The sequence below is a fragment of the Ceratotherium simum genome, chromosome 12 (genome assembly GCF_057802395.1).
Source record: "Ceratotherium simum simum isolate JZ-2026a chromosome 12, ASM5780239v1, whole genome shotgun sequence".
Classification (NCBI taxonomy): Eukaryota; Metazoa; Chordata; class Mammalia; order Perissodactyla; family Rhinocerotidae; genus Ceratotherium; species Ceratotherium simum.
In genome coordinates, this window is record NC_141911.1 from 37,908,825 (window position 1) to 37,929,651 (window position 20,827).

Below are 20,827 nucleotides of genomic sequence, written 5' to 3' on the forward strand. Positions count from 1 at the left end.
TCCCTTCTAATGAATATGTAAATCAATAAGCAAATGATATTAACTCCTGATTATATAATGTATTAGTGATGACCTGCATTTTAGTCAATCTTTCTTAGGACAGAATCTTTCTTAGAGCATTTCGTGACTTGTAAACATTACCAAATAGACTTCAAAAATGTGGCAGCTAGAGCTTCCATACCAAGTTTCATCTATTTGTATGATTCTTTGGTTAATATATGTCTGTCTCCTTTTAGACTGCAAGTTCCAGTCACTGTGTTTTTCCTCTCTTCTCTGTCCCTAATAATAGTAAACTCATACTGAGCTCTTATTATTGTCTCAAGTGCTTGACATATATTAACTCACTGAATCCTACTTATGAGATAGACACAGTGAGCATCTGATGTTACAGATGAGCAAGCTGAGGAAGCAGAAGGAGCACCACCTGGACCTGGGTTAGACAGTGAGCAAGAGCAGAGCTGTGATGTAAAGCCAGATTGTTTGCTTCCAGATCCTGCACCCTTGACCTCTATGCTACTCTTCCTAATATGTACCATGAAGTGAGGCTCAACATCCCGGCCAAAGATAACAGAATCCAGTTAGGATTAACTCTGTGCTGAAATCATTCCAGGACCTGGAAAAATGATAACTCAATAAGAAGTGCCTGGAGCTTCTGGAGTACATGGGTTGGCTTAGCTGTAAGGAGGTCTGAAGAACAGAAGGAAACTGATTTTGAATGAAATTACTTAGTTCAGATTTCCAGAGCAATAGCATTTACTTTCTTTGAAGAGGCTATTATCAAATACACTATTAAATAGCATTAGTAAGAGCTTTCTTAACAACAGAGTTGATGTTTTGTTGAGACTGTGGTTAAAGTCTAAGACAATGTAAGGCATCAATAGGTTTTATATATTCTATGTGGCCTGCATTGGAGCATTTCTTTTTTTTTTTTGGTGAGGAAGATTTTTCCTGAGCTAACATCTGCTGCCAATCTTCCTCTTTTTACTTGAGGAAGATTTTTCCTGAGCTAACATCTGTGCCAATCTTCCTCTATTTTGTATGTGGGATGCTGCCACAGCACAGCTTGATGAGCAGTGTGTAGGTCCGCACCCAGGATCAGCAAACCCCAGGCCACTGAAGTGGAGTGTGTGAACTTAACCACTACGCCACCAGGAAGGAGGGTACTAAACTGGCACGTTATTAAGTTAGTTCTTTTTAATTGTAATAACTAAATATGTTGTTGTCTGAATAGATACTGCTTTTCTGTTATGCTGGCAATCTGATCCTCTTTCTGGGTAACAAAATATGATTTTCACTCCTCTACTGAAAAGTACAGTGGATTGAAGTAATATTTACAACTGGAATTAGCCATGCCTATTGGCTACTTAATATACTCATTTGGGTGACCTTAAAAAATACTTGCAAAACAGTCTTACCTGGAAACAATTTTTAAATTTCTTGCTCACAAAATATAGGGCTATTGGGTTTATACATGAATTCATGGTTGCCAAGTTAATACCAATGTAATCCATGAGCAGCAAGAAACTAGAGCAAAAGAAAATAGAGTAGAATAATTAGAACATAATGTTTTTAAACCTGCTACCTGGCATTTATCCCTAGAGGAAGCATTTCTTATAGGTGGCAGTCAGAATTTTTTTTTTAAAGTGCTTGTTTAAACGGCAGTTTCAGTTCTGCAGAACATTTATAGATATACCCACCACTTGCTTAGCTCAAACCATTATGCCCAGCCTCAGGAGGGGAGCGACAAAATTATAGATATGGCTTGCACAAATTTTGGGGTTAGTTATGGGCTACGTCAGCTAAAGAAAAATAATCAACTTTACAGTTTTAATTTTCAGGGCTAACGAGAATGTAGTCTAGATGGTTTTGTAAAAGTATTATAAATGTGAAAATCAGAGAGACTCCAATTTCATAATGAGTACATAGGATCGTACCTAAGTAATTCACATCGGTTCTTGTCCATCTCATCATACACGGTTTTCTTCAAAATACGGCTTAAATGAAGAGGGAACCAGCAAAGAGCAAAAATTACAACCAAGCAGAAAACTGTTTTTGCCACTTCTCGACGCTAAGGGAAAGTGAGAAAAAAAAGTACAATAAGTTTAGTGTTTTTCTACTAGAGGAATGAACTACACAACGGGGAAGTAGTAGATGGCAGAGAAAGAATAACTCAAAGAAGAGTCAGAACAGCCTGCCTCACGGTGCCTCCACCTCTTCAAGATTCGGAGTCCAACTCTCTAATCACGGAGTTCCTAATGATCCTTTTGGGCAGCTGCCAGGAAGGATGGTGGCCTCAGGCTGGTTATTAGGGCCAGGGCAGAGGTGGGAACTAGCTGGAGTTGAGCCAACATTGTGGCTGAGTCTGCGTGTGTGTGTGTGTGTGTGTGGTGGATGTATGGGGGAAAGAGTCAGCTAAAAGCCTCAATAATAGACAACTAGCATTAGTGAGGGCATGGCAGTCAAGGTGACCGAACCTAGCATGATAAAGAATGGACAAATCTACAAAGACATTTGGAAAACAAAATAGGAGTAGGAAGCAGAAAAGAAAAAGTAACAGCAACGTGTTTTTTCCATTTCTTGATCTTGAAGAAAGCTAGCATTGGGACTTTTTTGCTGTTAAAATTCTTTTATTAATGACGTGTAGTTTCCAAAGATATACTGTTTTGCAAACAGAGGGATGAGGGTAAAGGATTATCAGCAAAGATGATTAGAAAAACTGGATGTGTTGACCCTGGACTGACTTCCACAGAAGGTTTACATGCTTTCAAGTGTGTACGGGATCGGAAAAACCATAGGTTAGGAATTATCTGCAACCAGTCATTTGTGTGCATTATGCTTGAGTATTACAGTGCATGCAATTGGAAGCCTAACTAGGAACATAAAATGCAACTTGTCTGTAACTGGGATCAGTTAACATCAAAATAAAACTGATTGAAAACAGGATTTGGAAGGGTAATGTTGGTTCAACCCGGAGCATATAGCATTAAGTATGGGAAGACTACAATAAGCCCGCATGATTAATAGAGCCATTTAAAGATTTCAGGGCAGTTGTTACAAACTGCTGCTCTAGCTCAAAGATCTAGGAGTTCTTTAATCTTTCAGAGTTACTGGGCTAGCTGGGATACGGCTGCAGAGAACACACAAACTGAATAATTGAAAGAAATAAAGGATTCCAATCTGCACGAAGAGGGGATCATTTGAAAGGGTCATTTTGTGTAAACAGAAAGACAGTGTGCCCAGAAAAATAGAAAAGGAGGGTATTGGGGGAGAGGTCAGCTCCCCTGAGCACATCCTCAAAAAGGATAACTCCTTTAAAAGGTAATATTAATACATTGCCATGACAGTCTGATATTTGCTTAACCAATGTCCACTCTCCTCTTTTCCTTACTATCAATAAGATCCCTGATTTTGTTATAGGAGAGTGGAAGCCTGGCCAAATCATCTGCCTGGCCACCGGACACAGTTCTGACCAATTAGATTAAGTAGAGATTGTTGTGCGGGGTTTCTGGAAAACTACTTAAAAGTGGAGGATACTCCTTTGTGCACACACACTCATGTGGTCTGTGTTCTTCCCCTTCTTGCTGCCTGGAAATCAGACATTAGGATAGAGCTGTAGCTGCTATTTTCTAACACTGAAGGAAAGGTCAGCAAAACAGCAAACCCTTGGCCTCGGAGTCCCTTGACCAATGACATCTGAACTTTTTGCTGTGGGACAAAGATAAACCCCTACTTGGTCTACTCATCGTTATTTTGGGTTTTCTGCTACCAATATCCAAACACAATTCCTAACTTGGTTGTCGATATAATAAAGAGAAATTGGAGAAACCACACAAGAAGCAAGACCAAGAGCCCTCCAGGATACTAGTGAAGGGTGGCAGGGCCTTTCACTCTGAGCTAGCTCCCCCCGAGTCCCACCTGAAGTCCTTTCCGCCAGGCTGGCTCTCTGCTGTTAGAACCTGCTACAGCTTTGAGGGTGACGCAAGGGAAGGTCTACTGCATGAGGACCAAGTCTTGGGCTCTAATCTCCATTTGGTTGAGCCAATCTCTTAACCACCTGTATAATAAGGATAACGTCTGTCCTGCTTATCTCATAAGGCGCTTGAAGGAATCAAATAAGAAAATGACATGGAAACGCTCTTTGAAAACTTAAAAAAATGCCATGTAAATGTGAAGCAGCACCATATTATTATTGCTCCCAATCCCTATTCCATTATTTTCAGAGCAGGTATGACTCACAGCTTAAACAGGCTCAATCATGGTGCTAAAGCAAAAATCAGCATTTAAAAACACTGTTTTTCACAAGTCTATTCTAATTAATTACCTCCTTTGCAGGAATGAGAGGTAATAATTGCTTAACATGTTTCACATCTGGAGTACTTGAAATATTCATGCCTGAACAAGTCATACTAAAGTTTCTCAATCTAATTTTCCTGCTAAATTTTAATAAAAGATAATAGCTACCATTCGTATGGCATGTTAGATTTTACAAAATACATGTATACACATTAACTCCTTTGATTCCCATAATAACACTGGTTCATATATTATTATACCCAATTTACAGATGAGGACCTGAGGCTCAGGAAAATCAGTACAGTAGTTGAAAAGAGTTGCTGATGAAGAATGATCCTTGTGTATGATAATTATATAGGGCAGATTTACAGGCTCCATCAATAACTCACATTAACTTTTGGTGTGGTTGAGCGTCCCTATGTACTTCTCTGTTGAGACTGAGAACTTACCTGCAGTCCTTACTCTTTGAATTAATATATATCAACACTTTCTGAATACTTACTTTGAATTGGGTTCTATTATACACTGTACATGCATTAGGTAATCCCCTTGATGTATTATCATAAACATTTTACTTAATTTTTTAAAGACAAAATTGAATTAGTATTTGTACAGAAAAGTGCAGGTTTTATTATACACATTTTATGAAGAATTAGAAGTTCAGAGAGATTAAGCAATTTGCCCATAGAGCCAGTCAATTTATCATAGAGCCAGTAAGTATAAGCATCAAGTTTTGCCCTCTCAAGCCCACAGCTTTACCTGTTCTGTTTACTGCCTGGGAGGGACCAACAGCAGCCTTCTACTGAAGTGCTCAAATGTCTTCTAGAGTTTGGCCTCCAAAATTTGACCTCTTCTTATGTACTCAATCCCATGTCGTATCATGAGTCTTCCTTTAGATGTTGCTCTAATGAGGTTTATCTCCTTTTCCCACTCCCCCAGTGCATGTTGCCCATTCTATGTTCTAACTAGACTCTTGTTCTCCCACCTGAAATGTCCTCTGTCCTCTTCTTCCCCATCAAACCCATTTATCCTCTATGAACAGTTCAATCTCTCTCATCCATGACAAGTTTTTCCATGACTTTATCTTATCTCCTCCTTGGCTTTCTATAGCATAGGCTACCTTTACCATACCTTGTGATTCTATTTTCCAAATGTTTCATGTTTGTATTTTATTTCCACAACAAGACAGCAAAGTCTGTTAAAGGAGAAAGGCATATGCTTCTTTGTGTCCTGGCACAGTTCCAAGCCCAGTTCAATCTACAGATACACAAACATACATGTTCAATATACTCTTGGCAGAATAAACGAATACAGTCATGCGTCACTTAACGATGGGAAAATGTTCTGAGAAATGCATCACTAGGTGATTTCTTTCTTGTGGGAACATCACAGAGTGTACTTACACAAACCTATATGGTGTAGCCTACTACACACCTAGGCTACACAGTACTAATCATATGGGACCACTGTTGTATATGCGGAAATGTCATTATGCAGCACGTGACTGTAGTTCCTTTCTATTTGGGCCCTGCCTCCAGGGCCACCTGTTTCACAGGTAGGCTCCCGATTTCACAAAATAAATTCCTAATACTGTAACTATACAGAAACAAGACATACAGATAAACAAGACAGTATTTTTATTTTTAGGAAACTAGGCTAAATCTGCTATATACAATATTTGTAGGCCTTTTGTTGTCATGGACAAAACAGTGTTGGCCAGATTTTCATGATTTTATCAGGTTTACCTGTTTAAGATGTTCACTGAGGGCAATTCTCAAGCTGCCATTCCTTCTGTTTAACATCTCACAAGTCATGAGGGTGTAGAAGATGGCGGTGCACACCAAGGGCATGCAGAAATAGAACCCGAAGAGCCACCAGTCCTTTACATTTTGGTAGAACTGCAAAGTGAAGAAAAGGGAGAGAAAAGGAGGGGCATTACAAGGTAAATTAACTGTGCACTGTCTCTGGTAGCTCAAAAGCTTCATGCTTGCAGATATGTTTGCATATTCATGCTCTCTGGTTGTTGAAATGGGCTTGGGGGTGGTGCTCAAAACTCAATTAAATTGGAAACGCCAGAAATTATCCTGGCTTTACAATAGCCGAAGAAACTGTGTTTAAAAAAAATTATCCTGACAAATACTTTTCATAAACTGAAGTTGGTTTTAATTACATAATGGAAGAGTCTTAATCAATAAAAAGAATTCCCTTCCTAAGCTCATAAAACATGATTTTGAGACATACAGAATATGTATTTATCTTTATTTGTTGATGAACCTCAAAATTTTGCTAGTGCCTGGTTTACTTTTGACTATTGTGGTTAAAGTGTACTTAATGTGAACATCTCGTTTAGAAACAGTGAAGGTTATGAATAGCTTATCTGTGTGGCTTTGTGACTGGAGTTCACCCTCTGCCTGGTATGACTGCTATGTGACCCTGCAGCCAGCCAGTTTGAGCCATCAATAACCATGCCCTTTCTCGCTCTCTTTTAATACTTACCACCTGGAAACTATTGAGGCAGAGTACCTTATCTGAAGGCATATTTAGCATTACCTCCCTGTCGGCAGGATTTGTAAATACCAGGATTATTCAGTTTTATGTCTTTTTCAAAGAGAAAATTTAATACCCTATAAAAATGGAAATTGGAAAATGATATCTAAATTCTCCCTCCCACTAAATTAATCACCAACTTGTGAAAGAACGTTCTTTCTTTATTTTGTTTCTCCAGATTGTTTATTTACTAAGGATGATGCAGCCTCTTGTAGTATCTCAGTTCCCACAGTAAAAAGTAATCGTGGTGCTCTGTGAAAAGTGGATAGTTTCTGAATATAGAAAGAGGCCCAGGGGGCTACGTTTATAACATGTCTATTAAACTAATCTATAAATGGGTCCTGAGGAAAAAAAGTTCTGGGCAGGGGTTTTTAACTGTTTTTATGCCATAGACCCCTTTGGAAGTCTGGTGAAGACTATAATCCCTTTTGAGAATAATACTTTTACGTGCATAAAATAAAATACGTAAGATTAAAATGGAAACCAATTACATCGAAACACAGCTATCAAAATATTAAAAATAAAATTCTGATATAGTAATATATGTGTTTATTAACAAATTAAATGACAACTCTAATGGTGGTTCTAATAACTATCAGAATGTTGAAGCATTGATGAATGGAAATAATATTTCAAGATTATATAACTGTTATGTGGTATGAATATGTCTGTTACTTATATTAGTGAAAAAATCATGGTACTGTTAAACACTATTGTGGTTTGTTGCCTACATTCACAATAGAAGGAGATGATAAATTTCAGTTAGAAGTTAGTGAAAATAAACATGGAATGTCTTTTCCATTTAAGTTCACAGACCCCTGAATGCTATCCTTAGGTTAAGTGCAAATTCCCAAAGGAGTCAGTTTATTCAGATCTGTTTATACAAATACTTCCCTATCCACATCCCACTGGAGAAAGATTTCAGTACTGAACTTAAAAAACAACAAAAATCAGAAAGCTCTTTTTGTTTAAGTGTAACACAAACACTTCTCTGAGCACCCCCTTCATTTGTACCCCCGTCTTCCCGGTGCATTGCTGGCTGAGTGTGAATGCCCCAGGAGCAGCTGCTGAGGGTCTGGAAGCTGACCCCTGAGGGGACTGGATGGAGTCCCCTGCCCCCTCCACGGCAGAGGCCTGTAGAGAAAGAGGTCACACTTCTCTTGTGAACTGATGTCATCAGCAGGGTTACAAGGGGCCTCCCTCCAGTCTAGGTTAGAGCAGAGTTGAGGAGGAAAGAGTACAGCAAAGAGGGGAAATAAAATTAGAAAAAAAGAACAGGAGGAGAAAGAGAATCTGAAAACTTGAGACTTGGAATGAAATCTAAAAAATGATCAGTTCAAACTTTTACCTTTTACTGCAATCCCATAGGTAGCCAGCCTCTGCTTGCCCACCTCTATAAAGGAGGTTCAGTCTTTATAAAGTAACCCATTTCATTTTGTCCAGCTTGAGTGATTAGTAGTAAGCTCCTTCTCAAATTGAACCTCTTCTCTTCAAAATTTTCATCAGGAATATCTAGATTGCTTATTCATACTGCCCAAATTCTGATAATCTCCAATTGTCTACTTTGTTTTTTACTGTGCAGATTGACAATAAAAAAGTCAGTAGATAAACAGAAGACTTTAATTTTAAGGTTGCCAGTTTGGCAGTTTTCATGAGTAGGATAGCTGGTCAACTGTAAAAACCACTAATTTTGTGAATTTTTCAAGTTAGGAAAACATACCTTGAGATATGTGAAAATGATTAAATGTGGAAATCTGAATTTCATGAAATTTACATCAAAGCACTAAATTATGCTGATGTAAGAGAATTAGTTATCCTTTTGGTTTTCCTCCTCAGCCCACATTTGACTAGTTTTACAAAGAAAATATGCATTTTAAACGTGTTTCCCAATACACTTAGTCATGTTATTAAGCTTTTCAGGGAAGCATTAATGTGGTCAGGTGTATTAAACAACAACTAAATTTGTTATACTAAAACATTTTTTTAAAAGTTCTGCAAATTTATATTATTTGAATATTAGACATAGAATCTGTACTAATATAAGTACATGTAAGTATGACTTCCTACTTCGAGTTAGTAAATCTATCTTAAAAAAATGTGTGAGCAACATGCCTTTCCCCAAGTAACATAAGTATCAGCATGACTGTCAGATGGAAATTGTTGTGCTGTATTCCTCATTATAAAAACAAATATCACTATGTACATACACATCTCTCTCTCTTTCTTAGTAAATTTGTTTCAGAATTCTGAGGTGTTTGGGGCAGAACAACAGTTGTGTCTACAGTTGTTCTACAATACAAGAGTGAAAACAAAATAGTTGTTCTATTCAACAACCTAAAGCTTGGTTTAACATCTACTTTTCATGAAATTGAAGAATATTTGACTGAACTAACAGAGTAAACCACACTGGGTATTGTAGAGATATCAACAAGTTTTGGTGATGGTAAAGTATAAATGAAGACCTCCTCCCCTCCCCAATTAATTCCCTTTGAACTCTTCTTACTTCCATGAAATCTGATGTGGCATTGAGCATACAGGTTTTGTGCTGTTCACCCTTGTATTCAAAGGGCACCATGACGAAGCCGATTGCTTCAGGGATGGCCAGGATGAAAGAAAGGATCCAGATGGAGACAATCTCAATGGCAGTGATCAAGGGAATCCCAATTCCCTGAACACGACTCCAGGAGGCAACTGCTCTGTACCTGAAAAAAAAAGTGGGGTGATGGAACCCCATTAGGGGGTTATTAGGAAATTTTAAATTTTTTCAATTAAAAAAAATTATAATTGCTGGAAAGCTCCTCCCCTTGGCCAGTGACTAACCATTGGCTTTTTAGGAACTTTCTGTGAGTCCTGGTGTGAAGAACAAGTGGGGCCATTAAGAGTTCCACCCATTTGGAAATCAATTGCCTGGCAGGCCTGAGTCTCAGATCTATTTGAGTCTAGCAAAATCTTGTGAGAGTTTATAAAATCTTGTGAGAGTAGCAGTATCAGATAGGGGTGCCTATGTTTTTTAAGCTGTGGGAAAAATTGGATGGAAGGGGTAGTGAAAGCTGCTGGTACTTGTTATGGTAATATCTTATTCCTCTTTATATATTAAAAAAACTTTAAATATTATTTATGAAGTGGATATAGATATTCTTAAGTCAATAGTGACCATAGGTATTCCATCATTTTCTCCATTCTTCTACCCTCAAAATATGATCACGGTGGGATTGTACCAGATGGCAGTTGTAGTAAAAAAAATAATATTTCTGGTAAATGACAAAGAATGACTATATCATTCCCACTATGGTCCTGTGCTAGAGTATATAAAACGGAGTTAAAGAGATCCAGGTTCCTAATCTTTAGCATTTACAATCTAATAGAAAAGAATGGTTCATACAAAAGTATAGAACTTAAATGTAATGGAACAGTTGTGTTGATCAAAAAACAAACTGGCATTAAGAAATTGTGTTTACCTTATTTTTCACTTTAATATTTTTGTGATAATAATCACATTTTAATGTTAAGTCTAAAGAAAGTTTGGTTTCAGCATCTCTTTCAGCTCTTTGACCTGATGTGATGGTCTGGTGCTAACTACTTTTAGACTTACTATTAGGAAGGGACCTGTGACGTGGTATGGTATTTTTGTGGCTTCATTCTTGAAATTTTTGTTGCTGTTGTAATGGAAAGGAAACATTCTCTTTTTATAGCTTTCATTAGATAGTGCCAGAAGAAGGCTGTAACACAGACCAAGGCATTGGAGACAGGTGCATGTGGGTTTGCAGGTCATACTACTTAATGTGGAAGATAAGTCAGTAAGGCAAGCTGCAAGCTACCCACAGCCACCAAAATGAGCCCTGATCACTTATATTTAGTGTTCTGTCTCAGTACATCTACAAGGTACATCTGTGAAAACACAACTCCTAGGAATTATGCTGCCTAGTTCTTCACTGTAGATTAGAACCTATAGTTTTGGCATGCACAATGACGCCACATGGCATTTCTACAGCACAATTTGCTGGAGAAATGTTTTGCAAAAGGTGTTTAAGGTAAATAAGATTGGTGTATGATAAGAATCTCTAAAAAAGTACAGATTAGTCCAGAGTGGAATAAAATACAGCTATGCAAACAGACCAAGAAAATCCTTTTTACAATATAGCCAAGATTGCATTTTTAAATTTATGGTTATTTCCAGTAGGATAAAGACAGCTATTTATTTTGCTTTCCATTTCTGTTTACTTTTCTTTGTCGCCTTATTAGACTGATGTCCAGTAAAAGCTAAAAGGAATGGAGACGGGATGTCTGTATCCCGAGGCTGTCAATGAGTTATATCTATGTCTTCTCCCCTCCTCTTAGATCAGTTATCAGGAGAAGTGATTTAAATAAAACACTTTATCTCCTAAGGGAGTAAGAAAGCCAGATTTCTTAGGCAAGATTGGAGATAGAAGGTGGTTTAAGTAAGAAAATGTGTCAACGTATTCTTATGATGAATATATTCACAGCCCAGCTTCATTTTATAATGTGCCATGAGTTCCCAGAATATTACATATCTATAATCCAATCTAAATTCAACATTAAAAATAAATAGAAGCAATTGTTAGTGTCTAGTTTAGCAAATTATTCATTATCAGTCTGTTCCTTCATTAACCCACATGACTGAGAATTAGAATATTTTCCATTTGTCATCACACTGATCTTGATAACATCTCCATGAGATGAGAAAACAACTATAAGAGCAATTAGGAACAATCCTTTGTGATGATGGAGGTGCGGAAAGGTGTGGAAAATAAGAAATACTGGACGTTCCAAAAATGATCTCTATTTGGAATATAATGACAGCACACATGTACACAAATATGTTCTCCTTACTAGATGTGATTATAAACAGCCTTCAATCTAGTCAGCATATATATGACATCTTCACTTGCCATAGAAAACCTGCAAGTGTAGATCCAACCACCTACAACTGCTATTCCAGAAATAATCCCTCTTAGAAATGCTTCCTTCACTTGGCTTCCACCACATTCTCCTGGTTTTCTCTTGCCTTACAGGCCACTCTTCTCACTTCCTTGGCTGGATCCTGCTCACCCCTCAAATTCTTAGCATTGGATTTCTCCTCTGTCCTTGGACCTCTTTTCTTTTCTATCTACACTTTCTTAGTGATCTCATCTAGTCTCGTGGCTTTAGTATCATTTAAACTATATGCTGATAATTAATTCTCAAGTTTATAACTCTAGCCTAGAACCTCACCTCTAACCCTAGACTTGTATATCCAACTGCCAACTTGAGATCTCCACTTGGATATCTAATACGCATTCAAACTCACCCAAACCCTCCTGGTCTTCTTCCTTGCCCCCAAACCTGCCCTCTCTCCAGTCTTTACCATCTCAGGCTCAAAACTTTGAAGTTAGCCTTCATGCCTCTTTTTCTCTCCCACACACATCCAATTCTTTAGCAAATCTTGCAACCTCTTCGTTCCCGATATATCCAAATGCAACCACTTCTCACCACCTTGCCTGGTACCATTCTCCTGGCTAATTGCAATAGCTTCCTAACTGCTCTCCCTGCATCCACTTTGCCCTGCTGCGGTCCACCCTGAACACAGCAACCAGACTGAGTCCGTTAAAATGTAAGTCAATAATGTCCAGCCCTCTGCTCAAATCCCCCAGTGGTTTCCTATCCCAATGGGAATGCCTACTGGTCTCCTCGGAGCTGCTTCCTCACTTCCATCCTTCCTTCCTTGCTTCCTTCAAGTCTTTACTCAACAGTATCTTTTCATGGAGGCCTTCCCTGAACACCCTATTTAAAATTGCCAGAAGTCCCTCCAGACTTAGCCTGCCCCCCTCCCCTGATTTATTTTTCTCCACAGCACTTATTTTCTCCACAGCACTCCACCATGTGACCAATCACATATTTTACTTATTTATTTTGTTTATTGTCTTTGTCCACTCCTCCCTTAAAATATAAGCTCCATAAGGGCAGGCATTTTGTATGTTGGTCATAATACCTAGACCAACAGGTGCTGAATAAATATCTGTTGAATTAAGCGTCTTTGTTTCCTTATGACACATTTATCTTTTTTTTTGTGTGTGTGAGGAATATCAGCCCTAAGCTAACATCCATGCCAATCCTCCTCTTTTTGCTGAGGAAGACTGGCCCTGGGCTAACTAACATCCAGGCCCATCTTCCTCCACTTTTTATGGGACGCTGCCACGGCATGGCTTGACAAGCGGCACATCTGCGTGCGCCGGCGATCCGCACTGGGCCGCCAGCGGCGGAGCGCACGCACTTAACTGCTAGGCCACGGGGCCGGCCCAATGACACATTTATCTTTATTGGCCAAAGCCAATATTCTGAAGCCGCTACATTCTGAATATTTTCCTATTTTTCAAGCCAGCCCTGAATTAGGCTGGCAACAGATAAAAGCTAATACTTTTAGAATCCTAGAATCAAATAATTTAAAAACTAGGAGGGACCTTTGGGCTAATCTTTCTCTCCTTCATGTTCTGGTCTGGAACCTGAGGACCGGCGTGTCACCCTGTCCTCTGCCTCGTCTCCAGTGAATGTGGGGAGTATGGACCAGGGCTCTGCCCTGCCAACTCCCAGGGGAGTCTTTTCCCATGACATCACCTTGTACCCCGTCATGTGATATGCCAAAATAAAAGTATAAATTGCATGTTTTATTTATGTAAAGATGTTTGTTACTGTATATGTCTATAAATAGATTTTTACATGTTTTCAAGGGCAGAGGCATTTAATGCATGTTTTTGAATCTTTAAGGTATGATCTGGGACGGTCATTAAATTTTAAAACATTTATTATTGAATGTACTTTAAAATAGTATAAAGTAAAACAAATTCAAAAGATACTACTTCAACAAAATCTACTTTTTTCTTATTCTTTGCCCATTTCTATTCTCATAAGCATAGTTTGAATATATATTATAATCATATCAGTTACAATTTTACTTGGCTCTGTCCTTCACTTTTCATTACAAAAAAATACTCTCTCATGTTTCTACAGAGGCACGGGCAGTTTGTGATGGCAACACAGTATAACAAGATATTGATACAATTTACTTAAATCTTTCTCCTAAGTTGACATCACTTCTAGTGTTTCAAGGTTGTAAATAACACACCTATAGATATGTTAGCACATATAGTTTTTTTTTCTCTTTTTGAATGATTTTCCTGGAGTATTTTGTGTGGGATTATTGAATCAAGGGAATGAAAAGGTTGCTGAAGTACTTTAAAAAAAAAGTTTCTGCCAAATGCCTATCAGTGCTTGCCTACATTAGAATTTATTATTTTTCCTTCAACTGTGCCACTTCCGTAAGGTAAAGTGGCACTTCTGTCTTTACCTCTGCACATTTTAAAGCAAACATGACCATTTGTGATGTTTGTTTATGATTTATGTCTCTTATGGGATAGACAAATGATTGCCATACAGAGGTGTGGAGGCAAAATACCAGCAGGAAAACTTTTAAAGAGAAACCAGTCATGGTGGATTAAAAGATAGCTGCAAATACTTTGACCCTTCTTCAATTGAGTGCTTCAGTTAGGCTGGCCTGTGATGCTTTGACCAACTGAGTACAGTTGGGATGATGCTTTGCCAGTGTCAGGGCTGGCCTCTAAGCAGAGCAGCAGGTTCCACCCTGGACCCTGAGCCTGCCGGAGAGAACGTGTTACGAGGCCCTAGACTACAGGGGAGGGAGTTGGGTTCCGCTGAGCTCACACGTCCAGCTGTTCTTGCCAAGGGGCCAGTCATGCGTCTTGGACCCATGAGACAAGCTCAGCTGCCAGCTGAAATCCACCAAGAGACCCCAGGTGAAGAGAAAAGGGAACAGAATTGCCCAAATTCCTGCCCACATCATGGTGAGATAATAATAAAACGATGGTTTTAAATTGCTAAGTTTTGGGGTAGTTTGTTATCAAAGACAAGTGAGATAGCAAAATTAACCAGTCACCTGATTTTGACAATAGACTTAAGATAAAAGAACGAATAACTGTATGCAACAGGGAACAAACCCCAAAATGAGACCCTGAGAGTTTCCCTACAGCCAGCGTTTGACTTCGTCTCTGTCCAGTGCCCAGGCTCTCTTCTGGCTCAGCCACTTCTTCCATGTCTTCATTATTGTCATGCAGCAAAAGAAAATTGTAACACCAGGAGAATAAGGAGAAACCAAGTCTGAGTCTAAAGAAAAATGAAGTTTTTCAGAAAATCACTTTCATGCTGCTTGAATTAGGGTAAACTTTTGAGAATATCATACAGACCACTGAACAATTATTTGAAATGATGGGATAAATAACTGACATTGGCTGTTGAGTTTGAGGCATATCAAACAAAGCTGCCTTCTTATTTGATCTTTGCAACTTTTCCAGGTATCTAATTACACAACATTTTGGAGCAGTCTTGTTAAAAGAGCTTTATATTTTACAGCCTCCTTCCCCAGGCAATTTTTAACTACAAGTTGGGTCCGTACCCAAACCATTTTACTGGTCTGACCCTGTCATCTTCCACTTTAAACACTACAGTTAACTTTACAAAGAACAGCATTGAATTCCCCTCCCCCATCCCTGCCCCCTCTTCCCCCCCGAAACAAACTCAAAGTAACATATAAAACTTGTCACTTATGACATGCAAGAATACCTATTTTAATTATTGGTAATGGCTAGTTATTCATATTTTGTTGGGAAAAATTCATTCATTTTAGAATTATATTGCCTTAGCATTAAAAAAATCATTTCACTGATGAAGCTGGATAGGGGTCAAAATTTGTTTCTAAATTTCCTCAGGCTTTTTCTGAAGTTTTTGTTTTACCTTTTTCTTAAGTGACTAAGGATGCAAATAAAAATAAACGAAAGTTAGATTTGAGGAGAAATTAGTGAAAAGGTTAAGCTGAGGCAAATCCATAGTTGAAATTAACAATGAAAGCTCATCCATTCTGGTGCAAGACATGTGCTTTCTCTTACTGTCTTCTTTACCTTATTCAGATTAAAAGCTTATAGCGAGAAAGCTAGATCTTTTCTTTGATTTTTCAGTATTCCGTATTCATTGAGTAATCAATGAAGTAATAAAGAAATTGTATAGAACTCAGATATATAGTTGCTCTTGTTATTTTCCCTCAAAAACAACAACTCTGAAGTGAGATGCTATTACATTTAAAAATATGTTAAAAAATCATGGGAACTCTTCCTGAACCATAATTTGATTCAGCTCATAAAAGGAAAGCAGTGATTCCCAAAGTGCAAATTATTTTGTAACAGGTTCCAATTTCCCTCTTTTTACTTCTTGTTTTATTAAAAAAAAAGGGACTTTCTTATTTTTAGTAGAATATAATGCAACCAAATAAAGAATCAAAGCAAATGGTATCTTATCTTTAGGAATTAAGTGTGATGATTCATTCTTTAGTGTTAAAGCTTTTGAAATAGAAATGTCAAAATAGATTCCCTACATTCAGGTCCCAAAGCATAGAGTCAATACCAAATGAAATGCAAAAATAATAAAGAAAGGACCCAGGGAACAAAGAATAATGAATTTATTACCATGGAAAACCTCCTGGATTAAGGCAGATTTTTGTGGGAGTGGAATTTTAAAATAGTTCATCGTCTTGCCCTAAAACTGAGACCGTGTCTTAATGAAATAGAGGCTTGACATCATTTTTTCTTTCTTTTTTAACCAAGAACATTTCATTTGATACACAACAGATAATTTGTAATTGAACATTTAGTTCATTTTTCTCCATGCATGAGATGGGGGAAGGGGGGAGCACGTGGTATGGGTGAGGTGAACCTACACCTGAAATAGGAATCTATGACCTAATCCCTTCATTTCTTCCTCTCATCATCTCCCCCCTTCCACCATCACTGGGGAGATCGAAGCACTGCAAGACGGTCCCCCTGAGATTACCCCAAAGGAAAAAGAGAAGGCAGAACAATGTGAACTTGGGAAGGAATGGAGGGTTTTGATGCTTTAGGTGATTTAGGAATCCCACTGCCTGAATACTCCCATCATGTATTTCATTCTCCCTTGTTCCCAGGTACATGTCTTCACAACCATGAAAGATCCTAAAGGACAGAGGCAGGTCTTATTCTTGATGTCTATCCATCATATCCTTCCTGCCCAAGTCCCTCTGTTGAACTAAATTATGAATTATACTTCTCAATCTAGGGATAATTTATTATATTGTATCACAGAGGCATAAGTGCCTTAAAATATTTTTTATCAAAAATTTATTAAATAGATTTATATGAAATATAAAAGGGGCCACTATACCGTGCCACATAACACTATTTACAAAATATACTCTAAATTTTATAACAAGAAAATATATTACAAGGATAAAAAATTGCCTATATTACTTATCAAAACAAGCAAATTCTTTATTCTCTTTTGGCTTCTCTTTTTATAAATGCCTCTCTTCTGAGAGAACTGTACCTAGCTGCCTTAAAAAAGATTTTATTGCATATAGGAGCCAAGCATCTTCCTTGCTTCATTCTGTTTCTCAGTCTTGTTTTGTCATATGCTGTTCCCGTCTGGCTTTGGCTTTTGGTTACTGTTCCTCAGAGATGCAGTTTTCTTTTAGAACACCGAGTAACTCTTTCCTAAAATTTGTTATCATCCTGGTTTTTACCTAACTTTGGGGACAAAGTTTAATTTTTTTATAAAATGATATATTCCCAAATTTGATGGTGCTTTTGTAAAGGCAACAGTAGAGATGGAAGTAACTGTGTATTGCTCCATGCATACAGGCCTCTGTGTTCATGTTTATGTGCCTATGTGTGCTTGTGTTTCAGAGCTGCCTGGCCATAGAAAACTAGTGTTACTATACAATAAAAGGTCATAGGAATGAGCTGTGCAAAGAAGAAAAATAAAATGTACGGAATGGCGTAAAGTAAATGAGGAAAATGGGTAACAGATAATAGAAGTAAATAAATTATCAGAAACTTTTTTCCGCTCATAGAAGAACATTACAAAAACCCATCACTCCATCCCTAGACATAACTATTAATAATATTTATCATATTTATTTCAAGGAATTTTATATTCATATACCCTTACATATAAGTTATATTTAATATCCTTATCCATTTCCCTAATATGGGGCAATAAGGTTGCTTCCAACTTTTTGCCGTAAACAATCTTGTAAAGAACATCTTTGTCCATGAATTCTCTGCTCAAATTTTGGATCATTTCCTTAGAATTGATTCTAAAAATTGTAATTACTGGGTCAGAAGGCAAAAGCATTTTAGGATTTGACTTTCCAGAAGGAATGTTCAAATCTCTACTACCACCAGATATTCAGAAACATGCGTTTTAATTAGAATTTCTTTGATTACATAAACATTATTCATATGTTAATTAGTCATTTAAATTTCTTCTTTGGTGATTTTTATAGTCATGTCCTTTTTATATTAAAGTCTTAAGATTTTAATTACTATTTGTATGGCCTCTTTAAATACCAAGAATACTAACATGTTGTAGCTTTGGCTATGAATATTTCCCCCAGCTTATTGCTTTATTTATTTGTTTTTTAATTTTATGAATATTTGATCTTAATGTTTTAAAATTTTATGTCCTGAAATACATTTCTAATTTTATTCAGAATTTCTACCATCCTTTTTAAGTTCAAAAAGTCTTCCTTTTCAAGGGATCAAAAGGATTTTAGTCTATTTTCTGCTACTGCTTTATGGTTTGAGTTTTTACGTGCTTGAGCATAGTGGTTAAGAATGCAGACTACTTATATTTGATTACTGACTCCAACATTTAGTAGCAGAGTGGCCTTGATTAACCTTTTTCCACCTCAGCTTCCACATCTGTAAAATGGGGATAATTACAGCAGTATCACAAGATGGTGTTGTAAGGACTAAGTAAAATAATTTCTGTTAAGTAAATTTATTTTTAACTGGGCCCAGCACGTACTAATACTCAATAAATGTTAATGATTATAAATATTATTGATATATAGTACAAGATAAGACTTCAACATGCTTTTCCCCCCAGATGGCTAAATAATACTATTTATTGATGAATCTTTCCTTTTCCCATTATACTCAAAGTGATTGCTGCCTATATTACATTCGCATACACTAACACCTGTTTCTGGTTTTCCCAATGATTTGTCAGTGTTTTTATGTGTGTGTGCTACATTGTTTTAAATACTGTAGCTTTATAACATTTAAAAATATCATATAGGAAGAGTATGTGTGTAGGAAACATGATTCTTTTTTAAATTGTTATGATTATTTTCTTATTTCTTTTCCCCACATGGATGTTAGAGTTATATTGTCATTAAAAAATGTAATTGGATATTGTAATGAGAATACATAGTTACATCTCTAAATATACAACTTGATAAATACAAAAAAATTTTTTACATGTATTAGGAATGTAAGAGATATAATTTAAAGGCTTTAATTTTTAGATAATACAACACTTTGGATACAAGAAGAAATGATGTTATGGGGATGCTAGGAGTGGGAACAGCAGAGTGAGACTTCATTAGTGAATAAAATTCAGATAGTAATTCTTTTTTTTTTTTTTTTTGAGGAAGATTGGCCCTGCGCTAACATCTGTTGCCAATCTTCCTCTTTTTCTTTTTTCTCCCCAAAGCCCCAGTACATAGTTGTGTATCATAGCTGTAGAGTTGTAGCTTTTTTACATGGGACACTACCTCAGCATGGCTTGATGAGCAGTAAGTCCGCACCCAGGATGCAAATCTGCGAACCTCAGGCGCTGAAGCAGAACGGGTGAACTTAACTGCTTCGCCACCAGGCCGGGCCCAGATTATAAATTCTTACTCAATTTTTAGGATATGGCCACAAGTAACATAATCTATTATTTAGTCAAGGGGAAGGGGTACAATGGCCGCTTACGGTATGTAAATATCTTTAGGCAGCACTCCTCAACATCTGATATGATACAGAAGACCTCAGGCTTTTCTAGGAATTACTGAGATTCCTACTAACAGGTGATGAAATTATTTCTGATCTTTGTGTTTACCATTCAGTGGTAGCATTTTTGTCAAAAGCCTTACTGCATTTTAAACTACTAATGGAATTATTTTTGTATTTTAATTTTAGCAATAAATTTATTTTTAATAACACTACTAAACATTTTGTTTTGTGCTTCACAATTATTACAGCCATAAATTTATAACAAGGATGCCATTATAATTTTCAACTACTAATGGAATGAGTATTTTTATGTTTTAACAATAACAGTTTGGTCCTGAAAATTAATTGTAAATGATAAATAACAGAGTATCTGTAAGAACTTAAATGTTTTTTAAGAAAGTGGGCCTTTTATTTTTATGATGATGGGACATCAGATAGAGTGATGTCAGCGTGTCAGATAGAAAAAATGGAAACCTCTTCTAAATTGTAGGTAAGTAATTAAATAGGATGTTAAAGAGCATTTGCATAGGATTATATCCAATATAAAAGAGTGCCATAGAATGTGTTAAAAAGTTCCTAACTTCATTCTTTGTAATTCTTGCTACAAAAATTAGAAGGTGAAGAAAATAACATGTAGAAGTTCATGGAATTCAGAAGGACTCCTTTTGAGAAGCCTTGACGTCCATGTTTGAGAAGAATTCTGGAAAAGGCTTTTCAGAATTGGATCAAGGGGTGCTTCTGTTGTTGCCCTCTTTTTAAAAATTATGAAACATTTCAGGCATTTAAAAAACATAGAGAAGAACATAACAATATTGTGTACGCATCACTCAGCCAAGTAATAAAGCATTATAAATATAATTAAATGGTATCTTCTTTCTAATGAGAAATCTACTATTGAAAATACAGGATTTGCATGTCCTAGAATCTCCTTTTCCAGCATGCATTCCATCTGTTATGTTCATTTTTCCTTTATTGCCATAAGGATGCCAAATGGATATAATTGGCAAAATGCTCTAGACACAAATTGCCTCAGCCAAATATGGCTAATAATCAGCAAATGTGTAAAGCGATTCTAAAAAGTAGAGCAAGACTGTTAGTATTTTAATTAA

At 37.0% G+C, this 20,827-nt stretch overlaps 1 protein-coding gene across 1 annotated transcript in view; it reads right to left on the reverse strand.

Moving 5' to 3' along the window:
- EDNRA (endothelin receptor type A) overlaps positions 1-20,827 on the reverse strand; it is a 54,628-nt gene that overhangs the window by 2,205 nt on the left and 31,596 nt on the right. Inside the window, exons 4-7 of the mRNA XM_004420893.3 lie at positions 9,344-9,542; positions 6,039-6,191; positions 1,935-2,068; positions 1,416-1,524 (exon numbers count right to left, since the gene is read on the reverse strand). Coding sequence (XP_004420950.1) covers positions 1,416-1,524; positions 1,935-2,068; positions 6,039-6,191; positions 9,344-9,542 — 595 coding nt within the window. The remainder of the gene's footprint in view (positions 1-1,415; positions 1,525-1,934; positions 2,069-6,038; positions 6,192-9,343; positions 9,543-20,827) is intronic.